General features: G+C 55.7%; 1 protein-coding gene across 3 annotated transcripts in view; it reads right to left on the bottom strand.

Moving 5' to 3' along the window:
• Window positions 1-10460: 10460 nt before the first annotated feature.
• LOC102445733 (galanin receptor 2b-like) overlaps window positions 10461-13326 on the bottom strand; it is a 32377-nt gene continuing 29511 nt past the window's right edge. For all 3 annotated transcript variants that reach the window (XM_025185400.2, XM_006124565.4, XM_014574284.3), the window contains exon 3: window positions 10461-12042. In XM_025185400.2, the coding sequence (XP_025041185.2) occupies window positions 11292-12042 (751 nt within the window). In that variant the 3' untranslated portion in view covers window positions 10461-11291. The remainder of the gene's footprint in view (window positions 12043-13326) is intronic.

Here is a 13326-nt window from a genome sequence, read left to right as displayed (position 1 = left end):
AAGGCCCAGGCACAAAATGAGATTAAACTAGCTAACAGGAAACGTCAGACTCCCGCGTGTTAAACCATTCAGTGAACACTTCCCTTCTGCCCTGGCTCAGGGACCTGGCTCTTCACCTCTGGCCTAAAATCACTTTCCCAGCAATCTGGGACTTACCGTACCATCCAATCTAGTCTCTTCTCTCAGACCATGGCCTGTAAACTAGCAGGTGGCTTATGTGCCAAAGTAGGCAGGCTTAGATACCTTAAATGTTCTCCCCTTTAATGCAGCACTGCTGTTATCAATGTTAAGATGTTCCCTTCCTTACTAAGCACCTTTTTGGAAGGACCATAAGATCGACTCTCTCCCAAGCAGCTGAAGACAGGGGCAGAAGGGGAATTTGGTTTTAGCGTGTCACTGGCTCACTGATGCAATTGACGTTCTTTGTCCTTCTCCTGCTCTCGTCACATCCTGTAAGTGTGGGGCCGCCCTTTGGTTCCAAACACTCTGCATGGGGTGATCCCACAGGCTTTTCTCCTCGCCCCCGCTACGTGAGAGTCACAGCTGTCTAACCTGGTTACTTTTGGGGAAACCTGTGGACCAGCCGTGCTTCCATCCAAAGCGCAGGGTCTCTCCAGCTGTAAATCCCTCCCCGGTGTGCTTTTGCTTTGTGTGATCGGAGTCTAGTCTGGACCTAGATTGACCTGTTTTTCTGGTGATATGTGGCACGCGGGTGTGTTTGAGGCTAATTGCACTGCTCCTGGCGCTAAAAAAACATCTGTTCGCTTGAATACATTCTACACCGATAAATGCAGTTCTGGGAAGAAATGATTGTATTTTGTCTCTAGCTTTTAATTGCTTGTGCCTCGAAAGACCTTGCCTAGTGTTGCTTCCCACTCTCTTAGGATGATTACAGACCCCTGCGTGGGGAGGGGAGGGTGACCTTGCTGCTAAAGCCCGAGATGGGGGCAGGGGCAGGGGCAGGAGATCAGATAGTTTCCGTTTCTTTACTATCTCATGCAACCTCTGTGCTTCTGTTTCTGAGCTATAACATGGAAATTCCACCCGACAGGGCAGCTGCAAGACTGAATTCATTAGTGTCTGTCAAGGACTTGGAGACCCTCCAACGTGCCAGAGCTAGAGGAGGCTGACGTACAATCAGAAGGATTCCCCGGGCTAGTGGTTTGCAACCATCTTTTTTTTCTCTTTGATTTGCCGATCCCCAAAACATTTCAGCTGGAGATGCAGACCCCTTTGGGAGTCGGTCTGAGGACCCCGGATTGGAAACCACTGACCTAGACCAAAACTACTGGTGATAATACACAGATACATTTTTCTCCTACTTCTTCATCTGCTCTCCCCAGCCCCCTCCTCCTGCCACCTTCAATTCCATCTGGCTGAGGCTTCATTCTCTAATTTAGTTGGGGATATGACTTGCCTCTGATCAGCTCCATGCCACACAGGGCATGTCTACACTTAAACCAGTACAGCAGCATGGCTGCACCACTTCCGTGTAGGCACTACTTGCGCCAATAGGAGGTTCTCCCGTGGTATAGGTAATCCACCTCCCAGAGAGGTGGTTTAGCTAGATCACCTGAAGAATTCTCCTAGTGACCTTCTGCTGACCATGTGGCAGGTTAGCTCAGTATAGCGACATCTGCCAGGGGTATAGTTTACGTTGCTAGGCCACTGTAAATTCCCAGTGCAGATCAGTCCTAAAAAAGTCCTACAGATGGAGCAGGGCTTTGCAATTGCCTTTATGTGGGCATGCAAAGGGTTTCAACTAGAGCACTTAGCAGAGATGCCATTCTGAAAGACCCATGTGCTGGCAAAGAAGCACTCAAGAGACAGAAGATATTTCCAGTGGGTATGTGCCAGTTACCATCTTGGACAATCTGCTAAGGACCAGGGGTCTCCAAGCTGAACTTATGGCTGTTACATAAGAACATAATGGCCAGACTGGGTCAGACCAAAGGTCCATCTAACCCAGTGTCCTGTCTGCCCACAGTGGCCAATGCCAGGTGCCCCGGAGGGAATGAACAGAACAGGGCAACAAGTGTTCCCATCGCTGTCACCCATTCCCAGCTTCTGACAAACAGAGGCTAGGGACACCAGCCCTGCCCATCCTGGCTAATAGCCATTGGTGGACCTATCCTCAGAGCTCTTTTTTGAACTCTGTTAAAGTTCTGGTCTTCACAGCATCCTCCGGCAAGGAGTTCCACAGGTTGACTGTGCATTATGGCTTTCTAGTCTCTGTGGATCAGGCTCAGCAAGGGCCTGTAAGACATACTGCCCGGTAAGTTGCATGTACAGAAATGGGGCTGTGTCTGTGAGGGAATGGTGTATGCATCACTGCAGGCGCAAATTGTTGTGCATGGTCATAGTATAATGTATATTTCCACATGTAGATGTAAGAGCCTGTTTCTACCTGAAGCATGTACAATTTGATGCAATGAATTGGCTTCCCTGCTAATTGACTTGCACTAGCTTATCTGGCAGATTCAGTTATAATGTTTGCTAGTTAATTAGAATTTCACCATGCATTTGCTAACTGAATACAATATGCAGTAGCCTAGCCATATTGTGTGTGTCTCCATGGAATTGTTTGTGTGTGAGGGTTAAGTGTCTTTTCTCAGAATCACCGGGCCCCCATAGATGCATTCAGTCTGATCTCTTGGATTAGGAGTGCATAGTGATTATACTCACTTTTTTTGGAAGTTGCTTCCATCCGAGGTTCCGGTAATTGCTGATTCACTCCGTGATTTCCAAACAAAACAAATGTACCTTTCTACAGCTGCTACTCCAGCTTTGAGTGTCAAGCACTGTTTGTATCATTTTACTTTATAATAATGTTGTAGAGAATGTCCTCTCCAGTGGAGGGGGGGGGGAGTTGGGTTGGGGAGGAACTGAAGTAGAACTGGGGTGGCCCAAGTTTGCTGTCCCCAGTTGCCACAGGAGCTCTGGCTCCTAGGGCAGTCTGGTCTAATGGTTGGGGTCAGTGCAGCAGCCTTTGGAGTGGGTCCATAGCTTGACCGCCCGAGGTGCAAGGGGCACCCTTCTAGGTAAGGCAGTGTGGTTTAACAGCTGGCGCCAATACAGGACTATGGTCCGTGGCAGGGCAGCATGACCTACTGGCCAGAGTCAGTGGAACTCCTTCCACCTGGAGGAAGTCTATGTGTCTTGCATGGGCTTTCCCTGATCGATGCAGCATGTAAAAGTCTTGGGCTGCGTCTAGACTGGCAAGTTTTTCCTTTTGCTTTTGCGGAAAAACTTGCCAGCTGTCTACACTGGCCGCTTGAATTTCCGCAAGAACACTGACGATCTCATGTAAGATTGTCAGTGTCCTTGAGGAAATGCTATGCTGCTCCCATTCGGGCAGAAGCCCTCTTGCGCAAATGCTTTTGCGCAGGAAGGCCAGTGTAGACAACGCGGTGTTGTTTTGCGCAAAAAAGCCCCGATCGCGAAAATGGCGACCAGGCTTTCTTGCGCAAAACTGCATCTAGATTGGCACAGACGCTTTTCCGCAAAAAGTGCTTTTGCGGAAAAGCGTCCATTCCAATCTAGACGCTCTTTTCCGCAAATGCTTTTAACGGAAAAACTTTTCCGTTAAAAGCATTTGCGGAAAATCATGCCAGTCTAGACACAGCCATAGGGTTGGAGCGAGGGGCCCTTCATGCTATTAATCCATCGGAGAGGTGTACGGTCAGTGACCAGTCAAAAGGGGCTCCCCAGTAGGTCACCCACTTGATGGCCAGACCTCCCTTTCTATAGTAGCAGCCACAGCAGGTCTCCCGGGGGAACGGCTTGTGGCTGAGATAAAGGATCAAGTGCTCTTCCACCTACTTCTTGAGAGAGAACCACACCCAGCCCTACCTCTGAGACATGCAGGGCTTTCTGAAGAACTGGCTTTCAGGTGAGCTGCTCTTGCTGGACCGGGGAGGCTGCCTCCCAGTGCTCTGACCACTGAACTCTCCACAGCGGGGCATTCTTCATCAGGGCTGTTCCCATCCATTTGATGTGGCAGGTGCCCAACTGCTCTAGTGATGGGCAACCCTGCTCCGTAAGTTCTGGGTTGGCAGCTTCCACTGCAAGACCCGCACGCCCGGCCCCAGTGAAGAGCAGCACAGAAAGCCCAGGAGAAGTGATGTCGTTAAGGAAATGAAGACATCGATTAGTTCCGAGCCGAGAAAATCAAATCCTCTTCCCTGCTGACTGAAGTAAGTGAGTGAGTCAAAGTGGCTGCTAATGGGACAGGCCAGTTGGGTGCTGGATGATCAGCCACCGCGGCAGCAGGAAAAACGGGCATCCTCAGGGGGTGCAGAAGTAGCACACACAGGGCAATGGTTATGTCCTGAATTTTCTGTACGAACGCACACATTGGTCCCAGAGTGGGAATTAGAGAGAGAGAGAGAGAGAGAGAGGTCCATTTTCTCATCAGCAATTGGCTGAGGGAGCTGACCAAATTGGCCAAGTGAAAAGGAATACACTTAGAAAGTGAAAGTGAAAACACACATTTAAATCTTAATTTAGCAAGATACAGACTCTGTTTAAGATACTTTTTTTCTCACCTATATTAAGTTTCTGGACTTTTCCCCACATGCACACACGTTTAGCTGAAGGGCCCATCGTTCTCAGCTTTCTGGAACGTTATTCCCCTGTGTTTAGGGTGACCAGATATCCTGGCATTCTCAGGACCATCCCAATATTAGGGGCAACTATGCCCCTCTAATGCCAAAACAAGTGTCCTGATTTTCCACAATTGTTATCTGGGTCCCGTAGCTGTGTTTGTCTGAGGATGGGGGAGTCAAAAATGACTTATGTTATCTAGAAGAACTTCTCTCTGATCTGGGAGGGAATCTCTTTTTTCTCGTTTGACCACAGATCACTTGAGGCTCAGCCCCACCTGTCTTTATAGGCCAAAGGGCCTTTGAAATGGATTCTTCTGAGGGTTACCCTCAAGGTAAAGTTTATTCAAGTTATGAGGAAAGTAACATGGAGGCTGGTGCAGAAGGAAATACCGCGCTTTCTTCCCCCAGACGTGTTTGTTGTCATGCCTATTGTCCTGTTTCCTGCCATCTCCTCCCCTCCTGTCTTGTGAGGACTATTTGCTACTTATGTGTACTTTGAGGCAAACACACCTTCTTCCCTTTAGCATAGACCTGATTAACAACTCCCCTGCCAAACCTACTTCAAACACGTCATAGTCACAATTCTAGCCTGTAACCATAACTCTTAATAGCCACCGAGTACATATGTCACACCAGAGTGTTCATGGCCGTGGAGTTCTTAGTTTTGCCCATGATGCCTTGCAAGGCCTATTTTGTACAATGACTGTTACACTGCTCTGTGGGGTGTGAATTCAGGTGTGTTCAGGGTCACACAAGGGTAGCAGCAGGAACTAGCGGGAGTGATCTATCTAAACTCAGCAGGCTGGGGTTGTGTTCTGGCCCCATCTTCTCCAGTGAAACCACACCCCAACTCCCTGAGTTCCAGCTCGGACGTGGCATGTGTGTGTTTGGATCAAGCCGCTCGCTATCATGGAGTATGGGATCCGGGGGGACTTTTCCACACAGCTGCTTCACTGACTATTTTGGTTCTCTCACGTTCAGCGCGATTGGGTCGGTGCAGCCGGAAAGGAACATGAGTTATGCTAAAGCACTCTTGGTTACCAGCCGCTAATGGGCAGCTGGCTGGGAGCCCTCAGCTGGGCCTGGGGGAATGAGCGAGTGGATTTCCAAACCGCACGGTATGTGCTTAAAAAATAGACTGAGCTAGAATCTGGAAACGGACACGCCCCCAGCACGGCAGTTAAGTCGACCTGAGTTCCTGACCCACGGTGTCCTCTCAGCTAGGTGAGTGGAAAAGTCCTTCCCAGGGCTACCTCCCTCCTCTGGGGAAGTTGGATTAAGGCAGTTAATAGACAGTCCCATTGGGGATGAAGGAAGCTGCGACGCTCGGCACAACAGAGCTGAGGCTCTGCAGCAGCTGTTGCATTGATAAGCCCTTAATTTGAGGGGAGCTGAACTTCTGCAATGGGACGTGGAGCCCTACTCCCCAGGGGCAGATCCGTTGCTGGCTGGAGCAGGCCTGGGGGGAAGTTCCCTGCCGGGAGTAAGTGCAGCACGGAACACGCGCGCCAAGTGAGGGCAACCCCTCACAGCAGGAGCTAGTCTCTTCTCGGTAGAGGTCAGAGCCTTCTGTGCTTCCAGGGCAGGGCAGTTCTTGGAGTGCGGCTGCTCAGCTGCACCCCCCTTGCTTCTGTCCATGCCTCTGACCACTCCTTAGAGCTGGGACCTGGAGCAGGGCTGTCCCATCCATGGGGAGGGGGAATATGGACGGGATCAGGGGGCTGAGGCTGGGGCCACAGCTGGGGGAGGATGCCAGGCATGGAGCTGGCGATCTGGACCTTGGGCTCAGGGCCGGGAGCAGCGTCCTGTGTGTGGGACTGGCAGCTGGGTGCAGGATTGGCTGCTGGGACCCGCAGGCCAGCAGTGGAGCCCTCTGGGTGCAGGACTGGCATCCAGGACCAGGGCCAGCAGCGGAGCCCCCAGCAGTAAGGATGGCAGCCAAGACCTGGCCCAGCAGCAGAACCCCTAGAGGCAGGGCTAGCAGCCAGGACGTGTGCCAAACCCGGGGGTGCTGCAGCACACACACACCCCCACTCCCTAGTTCCTGCGCCTGTGGGCCAGGGAGTTCCCAGACCCAAACCTGACTGCAGCAAAGAGACTGACGTGTCCTCCGGCGTCTGCAGCGGTGCCCCTGACTGGGTCGCTGTAGGATTTCTGAACAGGCAAACGTGAGCCTTTGCTGGCTCCGGGCACATGGCCTAGCGACTGGAGAGAGAATGAGAGCCTCAGCCTGGCCCCGTCCTGCCTCCTCCCGTCCCTGTGGTACCCCAGAGGATTACGGGGGCCTGACGGCGGGCGGCAACAGGGGTTGGGCCCCCTGCACTCACTGCAGTGGCCGGAGCTGCAGGAAGTGGAGCGATGCAGCAGCCTGCTCCGCTCTGCCACCCATCTCCCAGGCGGGTCGCTCCGCTTCACCACTGCTTTCACCCCTCCAGTGAGTGCAGGGGGCCCGACCCCTGCTGCCAGCCCCCGCCCTCAGGCCACCATGGGCCCTGCGGCTAACATCAATAGGGGGGGCTGTCCCATCCATAGGGCTGTTGAGGCGGCCTCTGCACCCCCCAAAACACGGGGTCTGGGGAGGCCACCCCGCACTGACCTATGGACAGGACGGCTCTGGTCACGTAAACAGGGTCTCCGTGAGCTCACCCCTGGTATCTAGGGATGAGCTGGGGGAGGAGCCGTCAGGGACCAGCCTTGTTTGCATAGACACGCCCACTCTGCCCAGACATGCTGCATGAGGGAGCTGCCTTGTCCCTTTGGGCCGGTGTTATTGGGTGCAGGGGAATGAAGTGCCGTCCTTGTGCGCATAACGAGCAGCAGACCTGAGCTTGGCGTGCCGTTGGAGGGGCGCAGGCTCGACTGAACTGCACACCCTAAGCAGGAGGTAGGGGTCCCAAAGCCCAGTGGAATGGGAGCGCGACTTAGGGGAGGTGCTTTTCCTAAGGGCCTACATGCTACGTGACCCATCCCCTTGCCCCGATTAAAATTCAGTTAAGAGTCTTGCTGTGGCTCAGTAGTGCTGAAATTGCTAATGGAGGGTTGAGTGTGAAGCCTCAGGCCTGCTTATGGCAGCCCTGCTGAAAGAGACTGTCCAGCCTACAGTAGCAGCGAGGCTCCCCCCGGAACAGCTGAAATCCCCAAGAGCGGCAAAGGGGTCGGTGGTGGAAGGTGAGTGGCACATGCAACCACGGCTGTGGCAGCGCCCAGCGCCTTCCCTGCCTCCCCCCGAGGTGGGAGGCGAACTCCTGCGAAGGTACCTCGGAGCTCCCTGCCCTGGCTAGGAAGGACAATAACGGTGAGTGGTGTGCAATGGGGGGGCGAGGACGGGGCGACAAAGGGACCCTGGTTTGTCACATTTCCACACCACAAGGTGAGAGAGGCTGAGGCAAAGAGCATGGCCCAGCAGACTCTGGGATGGGGGGTTTGCTCCTGGGCCTACGTTTTCCAAGCATGCTTGTGGTGTTTTCCCAAACCAGTGCTGGGGTCCTTTCCCCTCTTTGTTCTAAGTTTTCTTTTCCACCCACACACTTAGGCTATGTCTACACTGGCGCGCTCTTGTGCCGCAAAAAACCCTCTTGCACAATGCTGCTACGCTGATTATTTTCAGGAATAACGGCACTGCGCAAGGGGGGTTTTCTCGCTCAAGAAGGGGCAGTGTAGACAGCTCCTTCTGGTGCAAGAGCCTCTTCCGCAAAACTGGTGGCTCATTAGATATGCAAATGAGGCTGGGTGATATTGCACGCTTAGCCTCATTTGCATTGCTCTGGCACAAGATTGCGCCAGTGTAGACATAGCCTTAGTGCTTGTCAGAGGGGAAACTGTACTTCCTGGTGGCCTCCAGGGCTGGGGTGTAGTTTTCTCAGCGGGGAAGCTGTACTTCCTGGTGGCCTCCAGGGTTGGGGTGTAATTTTCTCAGAGGGGAAGCTGTACTTCCTGGTGGCCCCCAGGGCTGGGGTGTAGTTTTCTCAGCGGGGAAGCTGTACTTCCTGGTGGCCTCCAGGGTTGGGGTGTAATTTTCTCAGAGGGGAAGCTGTACTTCCTGGTGGCCCCCAGGGCTGGGGTGTAGTTTTCTCAGAGGGGAAGCTGTACTTCCTGGTGGCCGCCAGGGCTGGGGTGTAGTTTTCAGCTGACGGAGTGATGGCTCAGGGCAGTTCTGGGTTATGTTGTCAGGTATCCCCTAGAGCCCAGGCCTTGTTTCCACACGGCAGAAAGGTTCCCGCCATTTTCCTCTGGAGTAACTTCTGCCCAGCAATACTCCCAGGGCATGGGAGTGAGCCAGGGCATTTCGCAGTGGGAGTTTTTCATTTCCCCCTCCCCAAGCCGGAGGGAAGTTGACTGGTGAGGGCTGGAAGTGAGTTTCAGCGTTAACTAGGGAGCTTCCGCTGGGCTCTGTAATAAACTGCCTCCTGAGTCACTGCTCCTCTTGACGCAGCAGCTCTGAGGGGCTTCCACAAGCTGCTGGTCAGTAAATTGAAGCTACTTGACTGTGCAGTTCCGGCTGAGACATGCCTGCCTGGGGGAGGGGAGGGGCGCTTTGGCAGCAATACCAAAAGCAGGCTCTGGAAAGGTCCCCATGCGGCGCTCTGTTCTGGGCCATGCCGGCTCTGTCTTCTCTCCCATCCACGAAGCAGCCGACTCCTAATCTCTAGGCCCCAGCTGGGACCCTGGGGCTGTTAATATTTATCAGCGGTGTCATTAGCCCTTCTGCCAAGACAAACCATAACGTCTCGATGGTGAGAACATCAGCGGGCGCTTCCCATTCCTCCCCCCTCCCCAAGGCAGGTGGAAATGGTGCCTGAGCTCACACAGTCCTACCATTATCACATGGGGGTGCCGAGTGCCTGCAGCCCCACCTCAGGCGGCTCTAGAAGCAGCTGTCCCTGGCTGCCGACTGTGCGTTCTAGGGCAGCGGTGGCCGCCTGAGCTGGTTCAGGTTACCACTACAGGCGCAGGGTCCAGTCAGCTAACTGCGCCCCTTTCAGGAGGGCAGGTGAGCTGTAGCCGATGGATGAAGGGCGGAGAGCAGAGCCAATGGGCCAGATCCTCCCCGGTGTAGCTCAGCACCCTCTGATTTACACCAGGGGAGGAGGCAGTCCTACAGATGTCTGCTAGCCCAGTGCGCTCTGCACACGTGACCGCTGGCAGGAAACTGGAAAGTGCTGGTGAGAAGAAGGGGCTTTGCCATGCGCTGTGAGCCAGGGAGGGGTTGATCCAAACAATGTGGCATGGACCAAGCTCAGGGCGCTCACAAAGCAGTAGCAGTGCCGTCTTCTCCCTCCCCGCAGGGGCTGCCCAGGGATCCAGCATTCCCAGGGGCTGGGGGCAGAGGAGTGGGGGTGGGAGAAGAGGCTGATCCAGCATTCAAAAGGCCCTGTCCTGGTTGCCTTTTTACCTTCCCGGATTGGATTTTGCAGCCTGGACTCATCGCTGCTCCTGGCTCAACAAACAGCGACAGAGGACCCATCGCTATCCAAATTAGGAAACCGCCTTTATTTGCTGGGGGTTAGAGAGACACTTCTACAGTCAGTACAGCCCCGTCTCCCTCGCGCGTGCAAAGGAGAGCCCCTCGCGTGTGCAAAGGAGAGCCCTGGCACGGGCAGCCCCAGATGCAGCCGAGCGCCTGTGCTGGGATTACTTGCAGGGGGGCACACAGGTTACAGTGTCGGGCTTGCCACGGCCTAATCAGTAAACTGGCACAGTCGTCCCAGCAACCATCTGCCCGTAGGCTGCTGAGGACCCGCCTGCACTGCAGAGCACAAGCACCGAGGAAGGCTGCGCCGGGGAAGTGGGCAGATCAAACAGAAAGGCTGCGCTGGGAGGATTCTCCCCATGCTTGGAGCTGGGCCCGTGGCAGGTGTTTCAGGGTGAACAACACCCTTGGGGGGGGCATGTGGGCAGGAGCTGGCTGTGCAGGGCTGGTGGGGAGTAAGTGGGCAAGGATCATGGGTCTGAAGGCAAGCACGTGGTCACGGTCATGGGTGCAGGGGGACGAGCACGTGGCTGGGACAGTGGAGTCAGTGGTGTGGTGGGAAATGCGCACGGTCTGAGTTTCTGTGCTCTCCTCTCCGAGCGAGGCCCCTCGCCTAATCAATAAACTGGCACAGTCGTCCCAGCAACCATCTGCCCGTAGGCTGCTGAGGTCCTGCCAGCGCATGAGTGCAGGGGGACGAGCACGGGGCTGGGAAGCTGCCCCCAGCCACACTGTGTCAGGAGCAGGAGATGGGAAGAAACGCTGGCAGAACAAGAAGCCACGTCAATGAGGCAAAAAGCAGAGCTGCCCAGCCAGAGCAAGGCAGGGATGGGCATTAGTGAGCGAGGCTGCAACGAAGGAGCAGAGAGCAGAGAGCACTGACAGCCAACCTGGGCGCAATCAGAGGAGCTGGGCCGGTGCTGCCAGTCTCTGCTCCGTTCACAAAGGCAGGGAACTTTAGTCCAGCAGGGCCGTGGCTCTGGTGTAAGCCCAGGTCTGTTCCTTCCCTGGCAGGCCCATTCTCACATGGGACACTCCGTAGCAGTGCTCGGACACCGCTGGGCCCATGGCCTGCCAGGAGAAACTGAAGTCCGGGGGTAGGCGTGGGGCTCTCTGGGACTGTCCCTCACGTCCTCTCCATCATCCAGCGAGCAGAGGCCTCTCCCTGCCGCTGGCCACACGGTGCAGCTGCCCAAGAGCACAGAGCCTCACTACTAGGAGATGCAAAGAGGCCTGGAGGTGCCTGACTGGACCATGAGGGTTCCTGCATCCAGCTCACACCCGTTCTGCTGCCCGTGGTTCTCCTCGTTCATCTGGGACACCTCCGTGGAGCCCGCCTCGAAGCCAGGCACCGTGTGGGCAGCGTGCACCACGTGGACCTTGTTGCGGGCCTTCTTCCTCAGGAGGCAGCTGAAGACCTTCTTGAAGCCCTTGCGGAAGTGCTTGGAGACCAGGGCGTAGACGATGGGGTTGAGGCAGGAGTTGGCGTAGGCCATGCAGTGAGAGAGTAGCCGGAAGGCGTAGGTGGCCTGGTTGAAGGGGAAGTCCCCGTAGAGGTAGCGCAGGATCACCACGTGGTAGGGCAGCCAGCACAGGCAGAAGAGGATGGTCACTATGATGATCATCTTGGTCACCTTCCGCTTGGCCTTCTTGGACTCAGACATGTCCTCCAGGGGGTCCACGGCCGTCCACAGGTACTTGATGGTCCTGGTGTAGGAGAGGCTGATGATCAGCACGGGGATCACGTAGCCAAAGGCAAACGTACTGGTGTCTATGATCTTGCGCTTCCACTCCTCCCAGCCGGGCATGCAGATGTAGCTGGCCTCCCACTCGATCAGGTCGTAGTAGCTCAGGTACGGACCCGCGAAGACCACAGAGAGGCCCCAGATCACCGCCATGGCGGCGACCGCGTTACAGGGGGTCCGCAGTTCCCGGGAGCGCAGTGGGTAGCGGATGGCCAGGTACCTGGAGATGAAACAAACGGGCTGCGGTCAGGGACATGGAGGACTGTGCCTTGGACACTGGCTGTGGGATTCCTGCTGGGATTCCTTGCAGGCCTACATCCAGCCTCAGCAAATGGGCACGACATCACTAAGGAAGGGCCCTCGCCCTGTCGACACCTCTTAATGCTGCCCCTGGGGAAACCGGCCCTGGGTACGGCAGCGTTTTAAACCCTAGTTGGGGTTTTCCTAACCTAGGTCCCATCCGCTCCCTCGAGACACCGGGGGCTGGGCCTTTTCCCCTCAGCGTTGGCTGGAGAGAGGAGGCCACTCCTGCATAGCACACAATGCTCCCTCTCCTCAGGGACGGAGTGCGTTCCCTCCGGGCTCTCCCGGGGAGGGCACAACCCCACACACAGGTCCCAGCCTCAGCCCCCTCACCTGGCAGCCCACGCCGCCCCAGGGTCCCCCCTCCACTGAAAGGAAGATTTTGTGCTTCTGCCTGGCTGAGAATGAGAACTTTGGTGTGAGACCTTCGGGACGGGTCCCAATCGACAGCCCCGGGAGTCATTCCATTGACTGCCATGGGGCTGGGATCTGGCCGCGCTGCTCCCTGGGGCCTGGACTGCGCCGGTCCAGAGGGGAGGAGCTGGAGGTGCCGGAAACGAAGACTCTTTCTCTCAGAATTGGGCTGGTTTCTGGGGCCAGTAAATGCCCTCGCGGCTGCTTGCTGCCTGCCTGTCCTGCCCCAGCACGGCACCTCCAGCAGCGTCCTGCAAGCGCCAGGAGGCTGGGAGAGCAGAGCAGCAAGCAGGAGGAGCACTGCATTCGGCTCCCTCCCCCACCTCAGCAGGTGAGAGGCCAAGTGGGAACATCTGTCTGCAGGACCCCCGGAGAGCTGAAACCGTTCAGTGTGCCAGTCCCGGCAGGGACCCGGGTGCAGGTGACAGCTAGGAAGGGAGACAGCTGGGATCCTAGCTGACCTGTGGCCAGGAGACTGCGGGGCTGGGGAGGGGGAGAGGGGGAGTAGCTGTCAATGCACGCACAAGCCCTTCACTGCTCCAGTCTAAGCCTGTTCTCAAGCAGGGAGCGAGGCTCAGCTGCCACACGCTATCGGAGCTCATCCCTGGCAACACACACAGCCGACAGCTCAGGAGTATAACTCAGCCAGCACAAAGGGTCATCCTCTGCAGCCACCCCGCTCGCCTGTCACAAGGATGCCTGCATCCTTTGCTGACGCACAGCCACCTCTGGGGTGGAGCACAGCAACGTTCTGCAGCAACGCTCCGGAGCGGGGGAGGCGGAGAAT

This window comes from Pelodiscus sinensis, chromosome 16, assembly GCF_049634645.1.
Source record: "Pelodiscus sinensis isolate JC-2024 chromosome 16, ASM4963464v1, whole genome shotgun sequence".
Lineage (NCBI taxonomy): Eukaryota > Metazoa > Chordata > Testudines > Trionychidae > Pelodiscus > Pelodiscus sinensis.
Note: the sequence above shows the minus strand (reverse complement) of the source record. Positions and strands in the feature narration are given on the sequence as shown.